General features: G+C 52.9%; 1 protein-coding gene across 2 annotated transcripts in view; it reads right to left on the bottom strand.

The window, feature by feature from the left end:
- Positions 1 to 16,098, bottom strand: part of DISP3 (dispatched RND transporter family member 3) — a 546,610-nt gene that overhangs the window by 423,787 nt on the left and 106,725 nt on the right. For both annotated transcript variants that reach the window (XM_063948697.1, XM_063948698.1), the window contains exons 2-3: positions 13,171 to 14,097; positions 8,814 to 9,033 (exon numbers count right to left, since the gene is read on the bottom strand). In XM_063948697.1, the coding sequence (XP_063804767.1) occupies positions 8,814 to 9,033; positions 13,171 to 14,092 (1,142 nt within the window). In that variant the 5' untranslated portion in view covers positions 14,093 to 14,097. The remainder of the gene's footprint in view (positions 1 to 8,813; positions 9,034 to 13,170; positions 14,098 to 16,098) is intronic.

Here is a 16,098-nt window from a genome sequence, read left to right as displayed (position 1 = left end):
CTAACCATCCCGCCGCTGCCGCAATGACACATTCCCCTACATGCTCATACTCCGCCACCGGAGAATATGTCTAACCATCCCGCCGCTGCCGCAATGACACATCCCCCTACATGCTCATACTCCGCCACCGGAGAACATGTCTAACCATCCCGCCGCTGCCGCAATGACACATCCTTCTACATGCTCATACTCCGCCACCGGAGAACATGTCTAACCATCCCGCCGCTGCCGCAATGACACATCCCCCTACATGCTCATACTCCGCCACCGGAGAACATGTCTAACCATCCTGCCGCTGCCGCAATGGCACATTCCCCTACATGCTCATACTCCGCCACCGGAGAACATGTCTAACCATCCCGCCGCTGCCGCAATGGCACATTCCCCTACATGCTCATACTCCGCCACCGGAGAACATGTCTAACCATCCCGCCGCTGCCGCAATGACACATCCCCCTACATGCTCACACTCCGCCACCGGAGAACATGTCTAACCATCCCGCCGCTGCCGCAATGACACATTCCCCTACATGCTCATACTCCGCCACCGGAGAACATGTCTAACCATCCCGCCGCTGCCGCAATGGCACATTCCCCTACATGCTCATACTCCGCCACCGGAGAACATGTCTAACCATCCCGCCGCTGCCGCAATGACACATTCCCCTACATGCTCATACTCCGCCACCGGAGAACATGTCTAACCATCCCGCCGCTGCCGCAATGACACATTCCCCTACATGCTCATACTCCGCCACCGGAGAACATGTCTAACCATCCCGCCGCTGCCGCAATGACACATTCCCCTACATGCTCATACTCCGCCACCGGAGAACATGTCTAACCATCCCGCCGCTGCCGCAATGACACATTCCCCTACATGCTCATACTCCGCCACCGGAGAACATGTCTAACCATCCCGCCGCTGCCGCAATGACACATTCCCCTACATGCTCATACTACGCCACCGGAGAACATGTCTAACCATCCCGCCGCTGCCGCAATGACACATTCCCCTACATGCTCATACTCCGCCACCGGAGAACATGTCTAACCATCCCGCCGCTGCCGCAATGACACATTCCCCTACATGCTCATACTCCGCCACCGGAGAATATGTCTAACCATCCCGCCGCTGCCGCAATGACACATTCCCCTACATGCTCATACTCCGCCACCGGAGAACATGTCTAACCATCCCGCCGCTGCCGCAATTACACATTCCCCTACATGCTCATACTCCGCCACCGGAGAACATGTCTAACCATCCCGCCGCTGCCGCAATGACACATTCCCCTACATGCTCATACTCCGCCACCGGAGAACATGTCTAACCATCCCGCCGCTGCCGCAATGACACATTCCCCTACATGCTTATACTCCGCCACCGGAGAACATGTCTAACCATCCCGCCGCTGCCGCAATGACACAATCCCCTACATGCTCATACTCCGCCACCGGAGAACATGTCTAACCATCCCGCCGCTGCCGCAATGACACATTCCCCTACATGCTCATACTCCGCCACCGGAGAACATGTCTAACCATCCCGCCGCTGCCGCAATGACACATTCCCCTACATGCTCATACTCCGCCACCGGAGAACATGTCTAACCATCCCGCCGCTGCCGCAATGACACATTCCCCTACATGCTCATACTCCGCCACCGGAGAACATGTCTAACCATCCCGCCGCTGCCGCAATGACACATTCCCCTACATGCTCATACTCCGCCACCGGAGAACATGTCTAACCATCCCGCCGCTGCCGCAATGACACATTCCCCTACATGCTCATACTCCGCCACCGGAGAACATGTCTAACCATCCCGCCGCTGCCGCAATGACACATTCCCCTACATGCTCATACTCCGCCACCGGAGAACATGTCTAACCATCCCGCCGCTGCCGCAATGACACATTCCCCTACATGCTCATACTCCGCCACCGGAGAACATGTCTAACCATCCCGCCGCTGCCGCAATGACACATTCCCCTACATGCTCATACTACGCCACCGGAGAACATGTCTAACCATCCCGCCGCTGCCGCAATGACACATTCCCCTACATGCTCATACTCCGCCACCGGAGAACATGTCTAACCATCCCGCCGCTGCCGCAATGACACATTCCCCTACATGCTCATACTCCGCCACCGGAGAATATGTCTAACCATCCCGCCGCTGCCGCAATGACACATTCCCCTACATGCTCATACTCCGCCACCGGAGAACATGTCTAACCATCCCGCCGCTGCCGCAATTACACATTCCCCTACATGCTCATACTCCGCCACCGGAGAACATGTCTAACCATCCCGCCGCTGCCGCAATGACACATTCCCCTACATGCTCATACTCCGCCACCGGAGAACATGTCTAACCATCCCGCCGCTGCCGCAATGACACATTCCCCTACATGCTCATACTCCGCCACCGGAGAACATGTCTAACCATCCCGCCGCTGCCGCAATGACACATTCCCCTACATGCTCATACTCCGCCACCGGAGAACATGTCTAACCATCCCGCCGCTGCCGCAATGACACGTCCCCCTACATGCTCATACTCCGCCACCGGAGAACATGTCTAACCATCCCGCCGCTGCCGCAATGACACGTCCCCCTACATGCTCATACTCCGCCACCGGAGAACATGTCTAACCATCCCGCCGCTGCCGCAATGACACGTTCCCCTACATGCTCATACTCCGCCACCGGAGAACACGTCTAACCATCCCGCCGCTGCCGCAATGACACATTCCCCTACATGCTCATACTCCGCCACCGGAGAACATGTCTAACCATCCCGCCGCTGCCGCAATGACACATTCCCCTACATGCTCATACTCCGCCACCGGAGAACATGTCTAACCATCCCGCCGCTGCCGCAATGACACTTTCCCCTACATGCTCATACTCCGCCACCGGAGAACATGTCTAACCATCCCGCCGCTGCCGCAATGACACATTCCCCTACATGCTCATACTCCGCCACCGGAGAACACGTCTAACCATCCCGCCGCTGCCGCAATGACACATTCCCCTACATGCTCATACTCCGCCACCGGAGAACATGTCTAACCATCCCGCCGCTGCCGCAATGACACATTCCCCTACATGCTCATACTCCGCCACCGGAGAACATGTCTAACCATCCCGCCGCTGCCGCAATGACACTTTCCCCTACATGCTCATACTCCGCCACCGGAGAACATGTCTAACCATCCCGCCGCTGCCGCAATGACACATTCCCCTACATGCTCATACTCCGCCACCGGAGAACATGTCTAACCATCCCGCCGCTGCCGCAATGACACATTCCCCTACATGCTCATACTCCGCCACCGGAGAACATGTCTAACCATCCCGCCGCTGCCGCAATGACACATTCCCCTACATGCTCATACTCCGCCACCGGAGAACATGTCTAACCATCCCGCCGCTGCCGCAATGACACATTCCCCTACATGCTCATACTCCGCCACCGGAGAACATGTCTAACCATCCCGCCGCTGCCGCAATGACACATTCCCCTACATGCTCATACTACGCCACCGGAGAACATGTCTAACCATCCCGCCGCTGCCGCAATGACACATTCCCCTACATGCTCATACTCCGCCACCGGAGAACATGTCTAACCATCCCGCCGCTGCCGCAATGACACATTCCCCTACATGCTCATACTCCGCCACCGGAGAATATGTCTAACCATCCCGCCGCTGCCGCAATGACACATTCCCCTACATGCTCATACTCCGCCACCGGAGAACATGTCTAACCATCCCGCCGCTGCCGCAATGACACATTCCCCTACATGCTCATACTCCGCCACCGGAGAACATGTCTAACCATCCCGCCGCTGCCGCAATGACACATTCCCCTACATGCTCATACTCCGCCACCGGAGAACATGTCTAACCATCCCGCCGCTGCCGCAATGACACATTCCCGTACATGCTCATACTCTGCCACCGGAGAACATGTCTAACCATCCCGCCGCTGCCGCAATGACACATTCCCCTACATGCTCATACTCCGCCACCGGAGAACATGTCTAACCATCCCGCCGCTGCCGCAATGACACATTCCCCTACATGCTCATACTCCGCCACCGGAGAACATGTCTAACCATCCCGCCGCTGCCGCAATGACACATTCCCCTACATGCTCATACTCCGCCACCGGAGAACATGTCTAACCATCCCGCCGCTGCCGCAATGACACATTCCCCTACATGCTCATACTCTGCCACCGGAGAACACGTCTAACCATCCCGCCGCTGCCGCAATTACAGCCTCTGACCAGGAGCAAGATATATATCCCGAAGGGCGTCAGGAGCATCCGCTAACACAAAGGATGCCCCGTGGGGGGGAATGATGGGGATGAGGGGAACGTGCTTAGGTTTTACCCCCATAGCTTCTGTTTTTGCTTTTTCCCCAGTGACGTATAACACAAGGCCCTAAATGTAATAAATGTTTTTTCCTTTTCCTTACCGCAGTCACATCACAGTCATTGTATCCTTACATTTATATACACACAAAACACAAATACTGCCCCATTATATCACCAATTATGCCCACTCAGCCAGAACACCGCAATATGCCTTCTGGAAACCCATTTACATCAGAATAAACTCCTCCTACTTATCCACATATTCCACAGTCTCCCACTCACTCAGTGCTCTCCCCCGACTCAGTGCTCTCCCCCCTCCCTCCCCCGACTCAGTGCTCTCCCCCCTCCCTCCCCTGGCTCAGTGCTCTCCCCCCGACTCAGTGCTCTCCCCCCTCCCTCCCCCGACTCAGTGCTCTCCCCCCTCCCTCCTCTGGCTCAGTGCTCTCCCCCCTCCCTCCCCCGACTCAGCGCTCTCCCCCGACTCAGTGCTCTCCCTTCTCCCTCCCCCGACTCAGTGCTCTCCCCCCTCCTACTTATCCACATATTCCACAGTCTCCCACTCACTCAGTGCTCTCCCTCGACTCTGTGCTCTCCCCCCTCCCTCCCCCGACTCAGTGCTCTCCCCCGACTCAGTGCTCTCCCCCCTCCCTCCCCCGACTCAGTGCTCTCCCCCCTCCTACTTATCCACATATTCCACAGTCTCCCACTCACTCAGTGCTCTCCCCCGACTCTGTGCTCTCTCCCCTCCCTCCCCTGGCTCAGTGCTCTCCCCCCGACTCAGTGCTCTCCCCCCTCCCTCCCCCGACTCAGTGCTCTCCCCCCTCCCTCCCCCGACTCAGTGCTCTCCCCCCTCCCTCCTCTGGCTCAGTGCTCTCCCCCCTCCCTCCCCCGACTCAGTGCTCTCCCCCGACTCAGTGCTCTCCCTTCTCCCTCCCCCGACTCAGTGCTCTCCCCCCTCCTACTTATCCACATATTCCACAGTCTCCCACTCACTCAGTGCTCTCCCCCGACTCTGTGCTCTCTCCCCTCCCTCCCCTGGCTCAGTGCTCTCCCCCCGACTCAGTGCTCTCCCCCCTCCCTCCCCCGACTCAGTGCTCTCCTCCCTCCCTCCCCCGACTCAGTGCTCTCCCCCCTCCCTCCTCTGGCTCAGTGCTCTCCCCCCCTCCCTCCCCCGACTCAGTGCTCTCCCCCGACTCAGTGCTCTCCCTTCTCCCTCCCCCGACTCAGTGCTCTCCCCCCTCCCTCCCCCGACTCAGTGCTCTCCCCCCTCCCTCCCCCGACTCAGTGCTCTCCCCCCTCCCTCCCCCGACTCAGTGCTCTCCCCCCCTCCCTCCCCTGGCTCAGTGCTCTCCCCCCGACTCAGTGCTCTCCCCCCTCCCTCCCCCGACTCTGTGCTCTCCCCCCTCCCTCCCCCGACTCTGTGCTCTCTCCCCTCCCTCCCCCAACTCAGTGCTCTCCACCCTCCCTCCACCAACTCAGTGCTCTGCACCCTCCCTCCCCCAACTCAGTGCTCTCCCCCCTCCCTCCCCCGACTCTGTGCTCTCTCCCCTCCCTCCCCCGACTCTGTGCTCTCCCCCCTCCCTCCCCCGACTCAGTGCTCTCCCCCCTCCCTCCCCCGACTCAGTGCTCTCCCCCCTCCCTCCCCCGACTCAGTGCTCTCTCCCCTCCCTCCCCTGGCTCAGTGCTCTCCCCCCGACTCAGTGCTCTCCCCCCTCCCTCCCCCGACTCAGTGCTCTCCCCCCTCCCTCCCCCGACTCAGTGCTCTCCCCCCTCCCTCCCCCGACTTAGTGCTCTCCCCCCTCCCTCCCCCGACTCAGTGCTCTCCCCCTCCCTCCCCCGACTCAGTGCTCTCCCCAATCCCTCCCCCGACTCTGTGCTCTCCCCCCTCCCTCCGCTGGCTCAGTGCTCTCCCCCCTCCCTCCCCCGACTCTGTGCTCTCCCCCCTCCCTCCCCCGACTCAGTGCTCTCCCCCCTCCCTCCCCCGACTCAGTGCTCTCCCCCCTCCCTCCCCCGACTCAGTGCTCTCCCTCCCCCGACTCAGTGCTCTCCCCCCTCCCTCCCCCGACTCAGTGCTCTCCCCCCTCCCTCCCCCGACTCTGTGCTCTCCCCCCGATTCAGTGCTCTCCACCCTCTCCCCCAACTCAGTGCTCTCCCCCCTCCCTCCCCCGACTCAGTGCTCTCCCCCCTCCCTCCCCCGACTTAGTGCTCTCCACCGGCTCAGGGCTCTCCCCCCTCCCTACCCCGGCTCAGTGCTCTCCCCCCTCCCTCCCCCGACTCAGTGCTCTCCCCACTCCCACCCCCGACTCAGTGCTCTCCCCCCTCCCTCCCCTGGCTCAGTGCTCTCCCCCCGACTCAGTGCTCTCCACCCTCCCTCAACTCAGTGCTCTCCACCCTCCCTCCACCAACTCAGTGCTCTGCACCCTCCCTCCCCCAACTCAGTGCTCTGCACCCTCCCTCCCCCAACTCAGTGCTCTCCACCCTCCCTCAACCAACTCAGTGCTCTGCACCCTCCCTCCCCCAACTCAGTGCTCTGCACCCTCCCTCCCCCAACTCAGTGCTCTCCCCCCTCCCTCCCCCAACTCAGTGCTCTCCCCCCCGACTCAGTGCTCTCCCACATCCCTCCCCCAACTCAGTGCTCTCCCCCCACGGGAAAAGCACTAAGCTGGAGGGAGCCTATAACACCATCTACAGACTATACAGTAATGACACCCCATAGAGTATACAGTAACACCCCATAGCCTATACAGTAACGACACTCCATAGTCAGACTATAAAGACACTCTATAGAATGTACAGTAACACACTCCATAAACTGTACAGTAACACCCTCCATAGACTATATACAGTAACACACTCCATAGATTATACAGTAATGACACCCCATAAACTGTACAGTAACACACTCCATAGACCATACAGTAGCGACACTCCATAGACTGTACAGTAACGACACCCCATAGACTATAGAGTAACGACACCTCATAGACTGTACAGTAGCGACACTCCATAGACCATACAGTAGCGACACTCCATAGACTGTACAGTAGCGACACTCCATAGTCAGACTATAATGACTCTATAGACTATACAGTAACACCCCACAGACTACAGTAACACACTCCATAGACCATACAGTAGCGACACTCCATAGACCATACAGTAGCGACACTCCATAGACTGTACAGTAACGACACCCCATAGACTATAGAGTAACGACACCTCATAGACTGTACAGTAGCGACACTCCATAGACCATACAGTAGCGACACTCCATAGACTGTACAGTAGCGACACTCCATAGTCATACTATAATGACTCTATAGACTATACAGTAACACCCCACAGACTACAGTAACACACTCCATAGATCATACAGTAGCGACACTCCATAGACCATACAGTAGCGACACTCCATAGACCATACAGTAGCGACACTCCATAGACCATACAGTAGCGACACTCCATAGACTGTACAGTAGCGACACTCCATAGTCAGACTATAATGACTCTATAGACTATACAGTAACACCCCACAGACTACAGTAACACACTCCATAGACCATACAGTAGCGACACTCCATAGACTGTACAGTAACGACACCCCATAGACTATACAGTAGTGACACTCCATAGACTGTACAGTAACGACACCTCATAGACTGTACAGTAACGACACCCCATAGACTATAGAGTAACGACACCTCATACACTGTACAGTAACACACTCCATAGACCATACAGTAGCGACACTCCATAGACTGTACAGTAGCGACACTCCATAGTCAGACTATAATGACTCTATAGACTATACAGTAACACCCCACAGACTACAGTAACACACTCCATAGACCATACAGTAGCGACACTCCATAGACTGTACAGTAATGACACCCCATAGACTATAGAGTAACGACACCCCATAGACTGTACAGTAGCGACACTCCATAGACCATACAGTAGTGACACTCCATAGACTGTACAGTAACGACACCTCATAGACCATACAGTAGTGACACTCCATAGACTGTACAGTAACGACACCTCATAGACCATACAGTAGTGACACTTCATAGATTGTACAGTAACGACACCTCATAGACCATACAGTAGTGACACTCCATAGACTGTACAGTAACGACACCTCATAGACTGTACAGTAACGACACTCCATAGACCATACAGTAGCGACACTCCATAGACTGTACAGTAGCGACACTCCATAGTCAGACTATAATGACTCTATAGACTATACAGTAACACCCCACAGACTACAGTAACACACTCCATAGACCATACAGTAGCGACACTCCATAGACTGTACAGTAACGACACTCCATAGACCATACAGTAGCGATACTCCATAGACTGTACAGTAACGACACTCCATAGACTGTACAGTAGCGACACTAACGTACCTGGTGGACTCTTTTGATAAGATGTTTATATAAGTGGTGACGAAACTCTGGAACTTCCTGTGTTGCTCCTCCCACCGATCTTCCACTGAGTAATAGTTAGGTAGAGGGGCCCCAAACAAAATCTCGCTCCGCAGGAGGGAGCTCTTCAGGTTTTCCGTGGTAAGACCCTCATCCACGTACCAGTAAAACTCGGGATGGGTCATTGCTAGCTTTAGAGAACCTGCAAGGAAGATGTTCATTATTACGTGGGCACAATATCAGAAATGTATTCCCCTAATCCTATAGGTAACTAAGACATATACACATACAGTTACTGCGCTCTCAGATACGGCAGATAGGAATCTAATAGGCTACCTCTGAAGAGTAGGAGGCATTAGTGGCAGTATCACAGAGAGACCCGCTGCAAGCTCCTCATTTACTGCCTCTGACCCTGATCATCTGTGTTTGCACCTTCTTGGTCACGCTCCAGAGAGGGGTGAGCAGCACTTAACCTGTGGCCCCAAGCCGGGTGATGACCATCTACCTTATTCTATGCCTTATAAAGAACATACCTAGTAATAGCACGTGTGGCATGAAGAGGGCTCTGGTGGCATATTGTGGCAAATGTGAGATGTCTGATAGGCATGTGAAGGAGGTCTGGTGGGCATGTGAGGGGCATGTGAAGGAGGTCTGGTGGGCATGTGAAGGAGGTCTGGTGGGCATGTGAGTGGCATGTGAAGGAGGTCTGGTGGGCATGTGAAGGAGGACTAGTGGGCATGTGAAGGAGGTCTGATGGGCATGTGAGAGGTATGTGAAGGAGGTATGGTGGGTATGTGAGTGGCATGTGAAGGAGGTCTGGTGGGCATATGAAGGAAGTCTGGTGGGCATGTGAAGGAGGTTTGGTGGGCATGTGAAGGGCATGTGAAGGAGGTTTGGTGGGCATGTCAAGGAGGTTTTGTGGGCATGTGAAGGGCATGTGAAGGAGCTTTGGGGGGCATGTGAAGGAGGTCTGGTGAGCATGTGAGGGGCATGTGAAGGAGGCCTGGTGGGTATGTGAGTGGCATGTGAAGGAGGTCTGGTGGGCATGTGAATGAGGTCTGGTGGGCATGTGAAGGAGGTCTGGTGGGCATGTGAAGGAGGTCTGGTGGGCATGCGAGGGGCATGTGAAGGAGGTCTGGTGGGTATATCAGTGGCATGTGAAGGAGGTCTGGTGGGCATGTGAAGGAGGTCTGGTGGGCATGTGAAGGAGGTCTAGTGGGCATGTGAAGGAGATCTGGTGGGTATGTGAGTGGCATGTGAAGGAGGTCTGGTGGGCATGTGAATGAGGTCTAGTGGGCATGTGAAGGAGGTCTGGTGGGCATGTGAAGGAGGTCTAGTGGGCATGTGAGGGGCATGTGAAGGAGGTTTGGTGGGCATGTGAAGAGCATGTGAAGGAGGTTTGGGGGGCATGTGAAGGGCATGTGAAGGAGATTTGGTGGGCATGTGAAGGGAAAGTGAATGAGGTCTGGTAGGCATGTGAAGGAGGTCTGGTGGGCATGTGAAGGAGGTCTGGTGGGCATGTGAAGGAGGTCTGGTGGACATGTGAAGGAGGTTTGGTGGGTATGTGAGGAGCATGTGAAGGAGGTCTGGTGGGCATGTGAAGAAGGTTTGCGGGGTATGTGAGGGGCATGTGAAGGAGGTCTGGTGGGCATGTGAAGGAGGTTTGCGGGGTATGTGAGGAGCATGTGAAGGAGGTCTGGTGGGCATGTGAAGGAGGTTTGGTGGGCATGTGAGGGGCATGTGAAGGAGGTCTGGTGGGCATGTGAAGGGCATGTGAAGGAGGTCTGGTGGGCATGTGAAGGAGGTTTGCGGGGTATGTGAGGGGCATGTGAAGGAGGTCTGGTGGGCATGTGAAGGAGGTTTGGTGGGCATGTGAGGGGCATGTGAAGGAGGTCTGGTGGGCATGTGAAGGGCATGTGAAGGAGGTCTGGTGGGCATGTGAAGGAGGTTTGCGGGGTATGTGAGGGGCATGTGAAGGAGGTCTGGTGGGCATGTGAAGGAGGTTTGCGGGGTATGTGAGGGAGTTTTGGTGGGCATGTGGGGGAGCTCTAAGGAACATGTAAAAGCCATATGGGTGAGGTCTGACAAGCATGTGTGGAAGTCTTATGAGCATGTCAGTACTGTTGGGCATGGGAGGAGCATGTGATGGAGGTCTGGTGGATAGGTAAGGAGCATATGGGTGAGGTCTGAAGGACATGTGAGGGAGATCTGTTAGGCATGTAAGGGACATATGGGTCTACTTGGAGAGGCATGTTGGGGCATTTGGCTGTTTTCAGGCAATTCATGGCCCTTTTGAAGTTTGGAGGACCACACATGCCACTGACTTCAGGATTCCCAACTCTGTTCTAGAGAGCAACATCTTTGCCCGTTTGCTCTGCTAGATGGATGCACTCACTGCGCCTAGCGATCTGTGACTATAGTGTGTCCAGCTGCAGCCAGGTAATATCACATACCTGGGATGTCTCCTCCAGTACTGCTCATTCATCATGTTAAAGAGACTGGATACTTTATAATAGTAAGGGGGGTTCTGGGGTTCATGTGTGTTTTTGGTATATTGGAGCCTCACCGTGGGCTTGGAGCATCCTGTGTGTATACATACCCCGACTGAGTGCCGATTGTAGTCATACAGCGCCAATTCATTGCAGTTTCCACTGATAAATGTGGGTGCACCCAGGACAATAAGTTTAGTCGTTTTTTTTTAACACACAAAACAATTTTTGATATTTTACTTCCAACGGAACAGATTGGGGTCATCTAGAGGTGTGCCCATATGTGATCCGAATGTACACAGGGAGAAGCCACAGGCACAACAAGCGCATTTCCTGAATACAGTATGTGTATATGTAAATCCGCAGCAGCAACGCGAAGAGGCGTGGCCGCGCTATTATTAATGGTTACAGCGCCACTGCCCTATCTGTACACAGTAATGCAATGACATGCCATATACACAAAAGAAGAGATTGGAGGTATTCATTCAATAGATGTTTTTTTTTAATAAAATTTAATTAAATTCAAACACAAAAAAATATGAAATGAGATTCAATTACAATTGAAAAAAAAAAAAAATTAAACAAAATTAAAAATTATATATATATAATGAATTGTAGTTAATATTTCGGTGGTCAAGATCCCAGTGTCGGACCTCCAGGATCCCAGCCGCCGAAATTCCATCCCCAACCCATAACAGTAAGAATGAAACTGGACTCTTCTGTCCTACAATAACGTGATGTGAGCAGATGGATGGGACTTTGGGGGTCATTCCGAGTTGTTCGCTCGTTATTTTTTTCTCGCAACGGAGTGATTAGTCGCTAATGCGCATGCGCAATGTCCGCAGTGCGACTGCGCCAAGTAAATTTGCTATGCAGTTAGGTATTTTACTCACGGCATTACGAGGTTTTTTCTTCGTTCTGGTGATCGTAATGTGATTGACAGGAAGTGGGTGTTTCTGGGAGGAAACTGGCCGTTTTATGGGTGTGTGGGAAAAAACGCTGCCGTTTCTGGGAAAAACGCGGGAGTGGCTGGAGAAACGGGGGAGTGTCTGGGCGAACGCTGGGTGTGTTTGTGACGTCAAACCAGGAACGACAAGCACTGAACTGATCGCAGATGCCGAGTAAGTCTGGAGCTACTCAGAAACTGCTAAGAAGTGTCTATTCGCAATTCTGCTAATCTTTCGTTCGCAATTTTGATAAGCTAAGATTCACTCCCAGTAGGCGGCGGCTTAGCGTGTGCAAAGCTGCTAAAAGCAGCTTACGAGCGAACAACTCGGAATGACCCCCTTTGTGTATCAGAGCCGCAATCAAGCAATCAGATTCTGTAGTTCTGTGCGTCATTGCGCCATCCCACCATCACCCGTGTACCCAAATGCCAGTGCTGTGAGGCAGAAGCGCATGCCGCCGGCACTAGATGTAATATGTGGCAGAGAGATCAGCTATTGGGACGAGAGATAAGATAAATAAGATGCAGGAGTAAAGGGAACGGAACTTGCTGTATAACGTGAATAAAACCTTCGGAATTCCACTCCCAGCCCTCTGATCTATTTATTAATGAGATCTTTGACGGATTGGGTTATACTGTGTACAAGACCAGATTTATTAATGCCTAAAGCCGGCGCGCTTGGTTAGAATATCTGCATAAATAAGCCCCTGACAGACGCAATGTGACTACTCATGTATTCCATCAGATACTGCGCGCTGCGTATGTCCAGCGTCACCTCGTACTGTAAAACCGTCCCCTCAGAGCTCCCAGGTGCCTCCGATACTACGCGTGCCTTGTGCGGCCTAGCTTCCTTCCCATCAGTCTCACCCTAAGAGTGTTGTGTATGAGTAATACGGAGACGTACCATGCACATCGGCCAAGTCCTGACCCATGCCATCGTAGTAGATCTTTCCCCCTTTCTCCGTGGGAAAGAAGTAGGTGAGGAGGGAACTTGGAGGTGAGCAGTAGGCGTATGATCCCAGCGGAAGGTCCTTGAGAACTTCATGAGGTTTCCAACAAAACTCCCGGAAATGGGGGTGATCCATGATCTTCCGCTCAATCCTGTGGATGGTCAGCAATCGTTCCTTTGTAAATATGTTATTCTCATCGTCCCCTCTCGCTAAGAAAATGAGCTCAATGCGCCAATGAGCGTGGCTCTGCGTATTGGGGGTCACGTAAACACCGGAGAACTCCTTCACTGATGCCCCACGAGGGTGACGAGACTGGTTGGCTGCAGAGAAGGTGGGTGCTGAAGATTCGGTGGCTGTGTGGTTAGTCCTTACTGTGGTATTGTGCCACAAGGAGTCACGTCTCACTCTCACGGGGCTGTCTAGCTGAGAGCTATTCAGGTGGAGCTGTTGGAGCTGCTCAAACATGAGTCGTTGTAAAGTCTCTGATGTAAAGTCCGCCACATCTCTCCTGTTCCTCCCCCAGGTGCCAAACTGGGACTTCAGGGCCAGGGTGAGGGCGTCAAATCGCTGGGAGGACTCGTGGTTACGGATCTCAAAAGCATTGTAGGAGATGTCAATATCCAGTGTGGGGTAATGTACAAACATGAGGACGGAGAGAACCACGGGAACTAGACATCCGAAGGCTAACAGAAAGGTGGCGCAATAAACATTTGTGAATATCCAGCCCACTATGTTCCAAAACTCACAAGTCGGCATGGAGTCCGTACAAGGCTTAGAAGTCCACCGGCACGTATTGCATATGGGCGATCTGACAGCCACCTCCTCGTCTTCATCATCCAGCCACGCATCTTGGAGCAGAGGGTCATCTGTGTCCATGTTCTCTGCAAATAAGAGATACCATAAACATCAAGATGGAACTTAGACAAATAAATTCATTGACAAATCAATGACACAAAACAAAGCTTCACAGAAGTCATTACAACCCTCCAGAATTGTACCCACAACCATGCCACGGGCTTCTCCCCGGCAGACACAACTATGGCTGGCAGGCCGGTCAGTAGTCACGGCAGGCGTATGCAATGTCACAGTCTATGGACTATATGTACCAAGCAGCAGCCTCGGCAAGAAGCTGACAATCTCGCCGGCTTTATACTGAATGTTAGCGCCATTGTAAATGTTCAGCTCCAATCCACAGAGAAGCCGCCGCTTCGTGACTACAGACCACAGACTTGTACCGTCACCAGCTACCGACACCCAGCAGAGGCGGCAAATCCTGGAAGCAAGAATACTTCTGAGCTTTCTATTCACAAGGAACTGTCGACATTATGACGATAACAATTATTACCTCAATTTCAGATAATACTATAAAGGCTGCATGTTCTGACCCTGTACCCCCCCTATATATGAGTATATACATTATATATAGTGGCAAAGTCATAGTTGAATGTCCACACATGTCTTGCTGAACCATTGGCCTGTAGTTTAGTCAGGAAAATGCCATGGAGGTACAGACAGCATTAGGTGCGGATCCAGCAATCACATCCATATTTACAGCATCCTGTGACCCTGCTTCTAGCTATACACTGGTCACCCAGCTAGTCACTGACCAGCTTGTCCAGCGTCAGTCACCCTGCATCAAGCACGAAACAGTCTACTTATATGTCCACCCAAGCACTACTATCTAATTATTCACACCAATGTGATGCACCTGTGTAGGTGTGCTGTGTCCTGTATGTACAGGGATATGTGGGAATGAACCCTATCTTTACCATGAGTCTGCAGTCTCCCAGAGAAGGCATTCATCTCTCTCTCTCCTTGGAGAAGCGGACAATGCGGGGAGGGCACATTTACGGGAGAGAGCACATGCATTTTAACATAATATCATCTTCCTGCTATACCACAGACCATCTAGCTTTGGCTCTATGGTAGGGCCGTTGTTTACCTATTACCCCAGGGAATGAGACCTTTTATGCATCGTATACTCAGGAAACGGAAGAAAAGACAACCCGTCTCTGTTCAGGGTCACCATTTGCACCACCTGCTGTCTCAGATGTGTCCAAGGCGACTTAACCGACAATATTTTTCCCCAAAAACGCTCATAAAATGTAGTTGTTTTCTTAAATGAGTGAAATTAGGTGAAGAACGTATAATAAAACGTATCCAAAATGATTTATGAAAGAATCCCCCCCCCCCCTTTCCTGCGTCTGCTGCGTAGCTGCCACATTCACCAAGGTTCTCAGACATTCTTCCACACTGGTATCTTGGTGTGTAGGAAAACAGAAACTTGCTTCCCGCGGCATAAATTAACAGTCTTCAACAACCAACATTAATCAGGAACGGTCCCTTCAAGAAGCCAGAAAACAGACTTGCTTTCAGCAGGGAAAACATTTTTTATGTGGCACTACAATTACCAGCATTTAGCAGTCTGTCCCTTTAATATTCTTGTAAGAGATTTCTCTCTGAGCACAGCTTGCTTAAATGAGACAGATTCCAAACACTTCAGCCAGAGAAAAACTATTTATTTTTTTATTTAACCCTATCTCTGCTGCACCAATTTCACAAACAATTTGCTTTTGCTTGCAGAAATTCTCTAGCAACAACTTCTCTCCAAGGACAGTCTACACACAAGACTTGTATTTTATCAAATCCTATCTCATGCAGTATGCAGGCAAATTGTCTGTCTGACCTTTACAATCACCATTGTGACAAAGTAATAGTTGAATATCCATACAGGTCTTGCTGAGCCACAGGGCTGTAGTTATTTCACCAAATGTCAGGATGGTGCAGACAGCATTAAGTGTGGATCCAGCAATCATCCATGAAAGGTTCACAGGGACCCAAAACCCTGCTTCTAGCTATACACTGCTCACCCAGCTAGTCAC

This window comes from Pseudophryne corroboree (genome assembly GCF_028390025.1).
Source record: "Pseudophryne corroboree isolate aPseCor3 chromosome 10 unlocalized genomic scaffold, aPseCor3.hap2 SUPER_10_unloc_4, whole genome shotgun sequence".
Classification (NCBI taxonomy): Eukaryota; Metazoa; Chordata; class Amphibia; order Anura; family Myobatrachidae; genus Pseudophryne; species Pseudophryne corroboree.
This window is presented reverse-complemented; position numbering and strand designations above follow the sequence as displayed.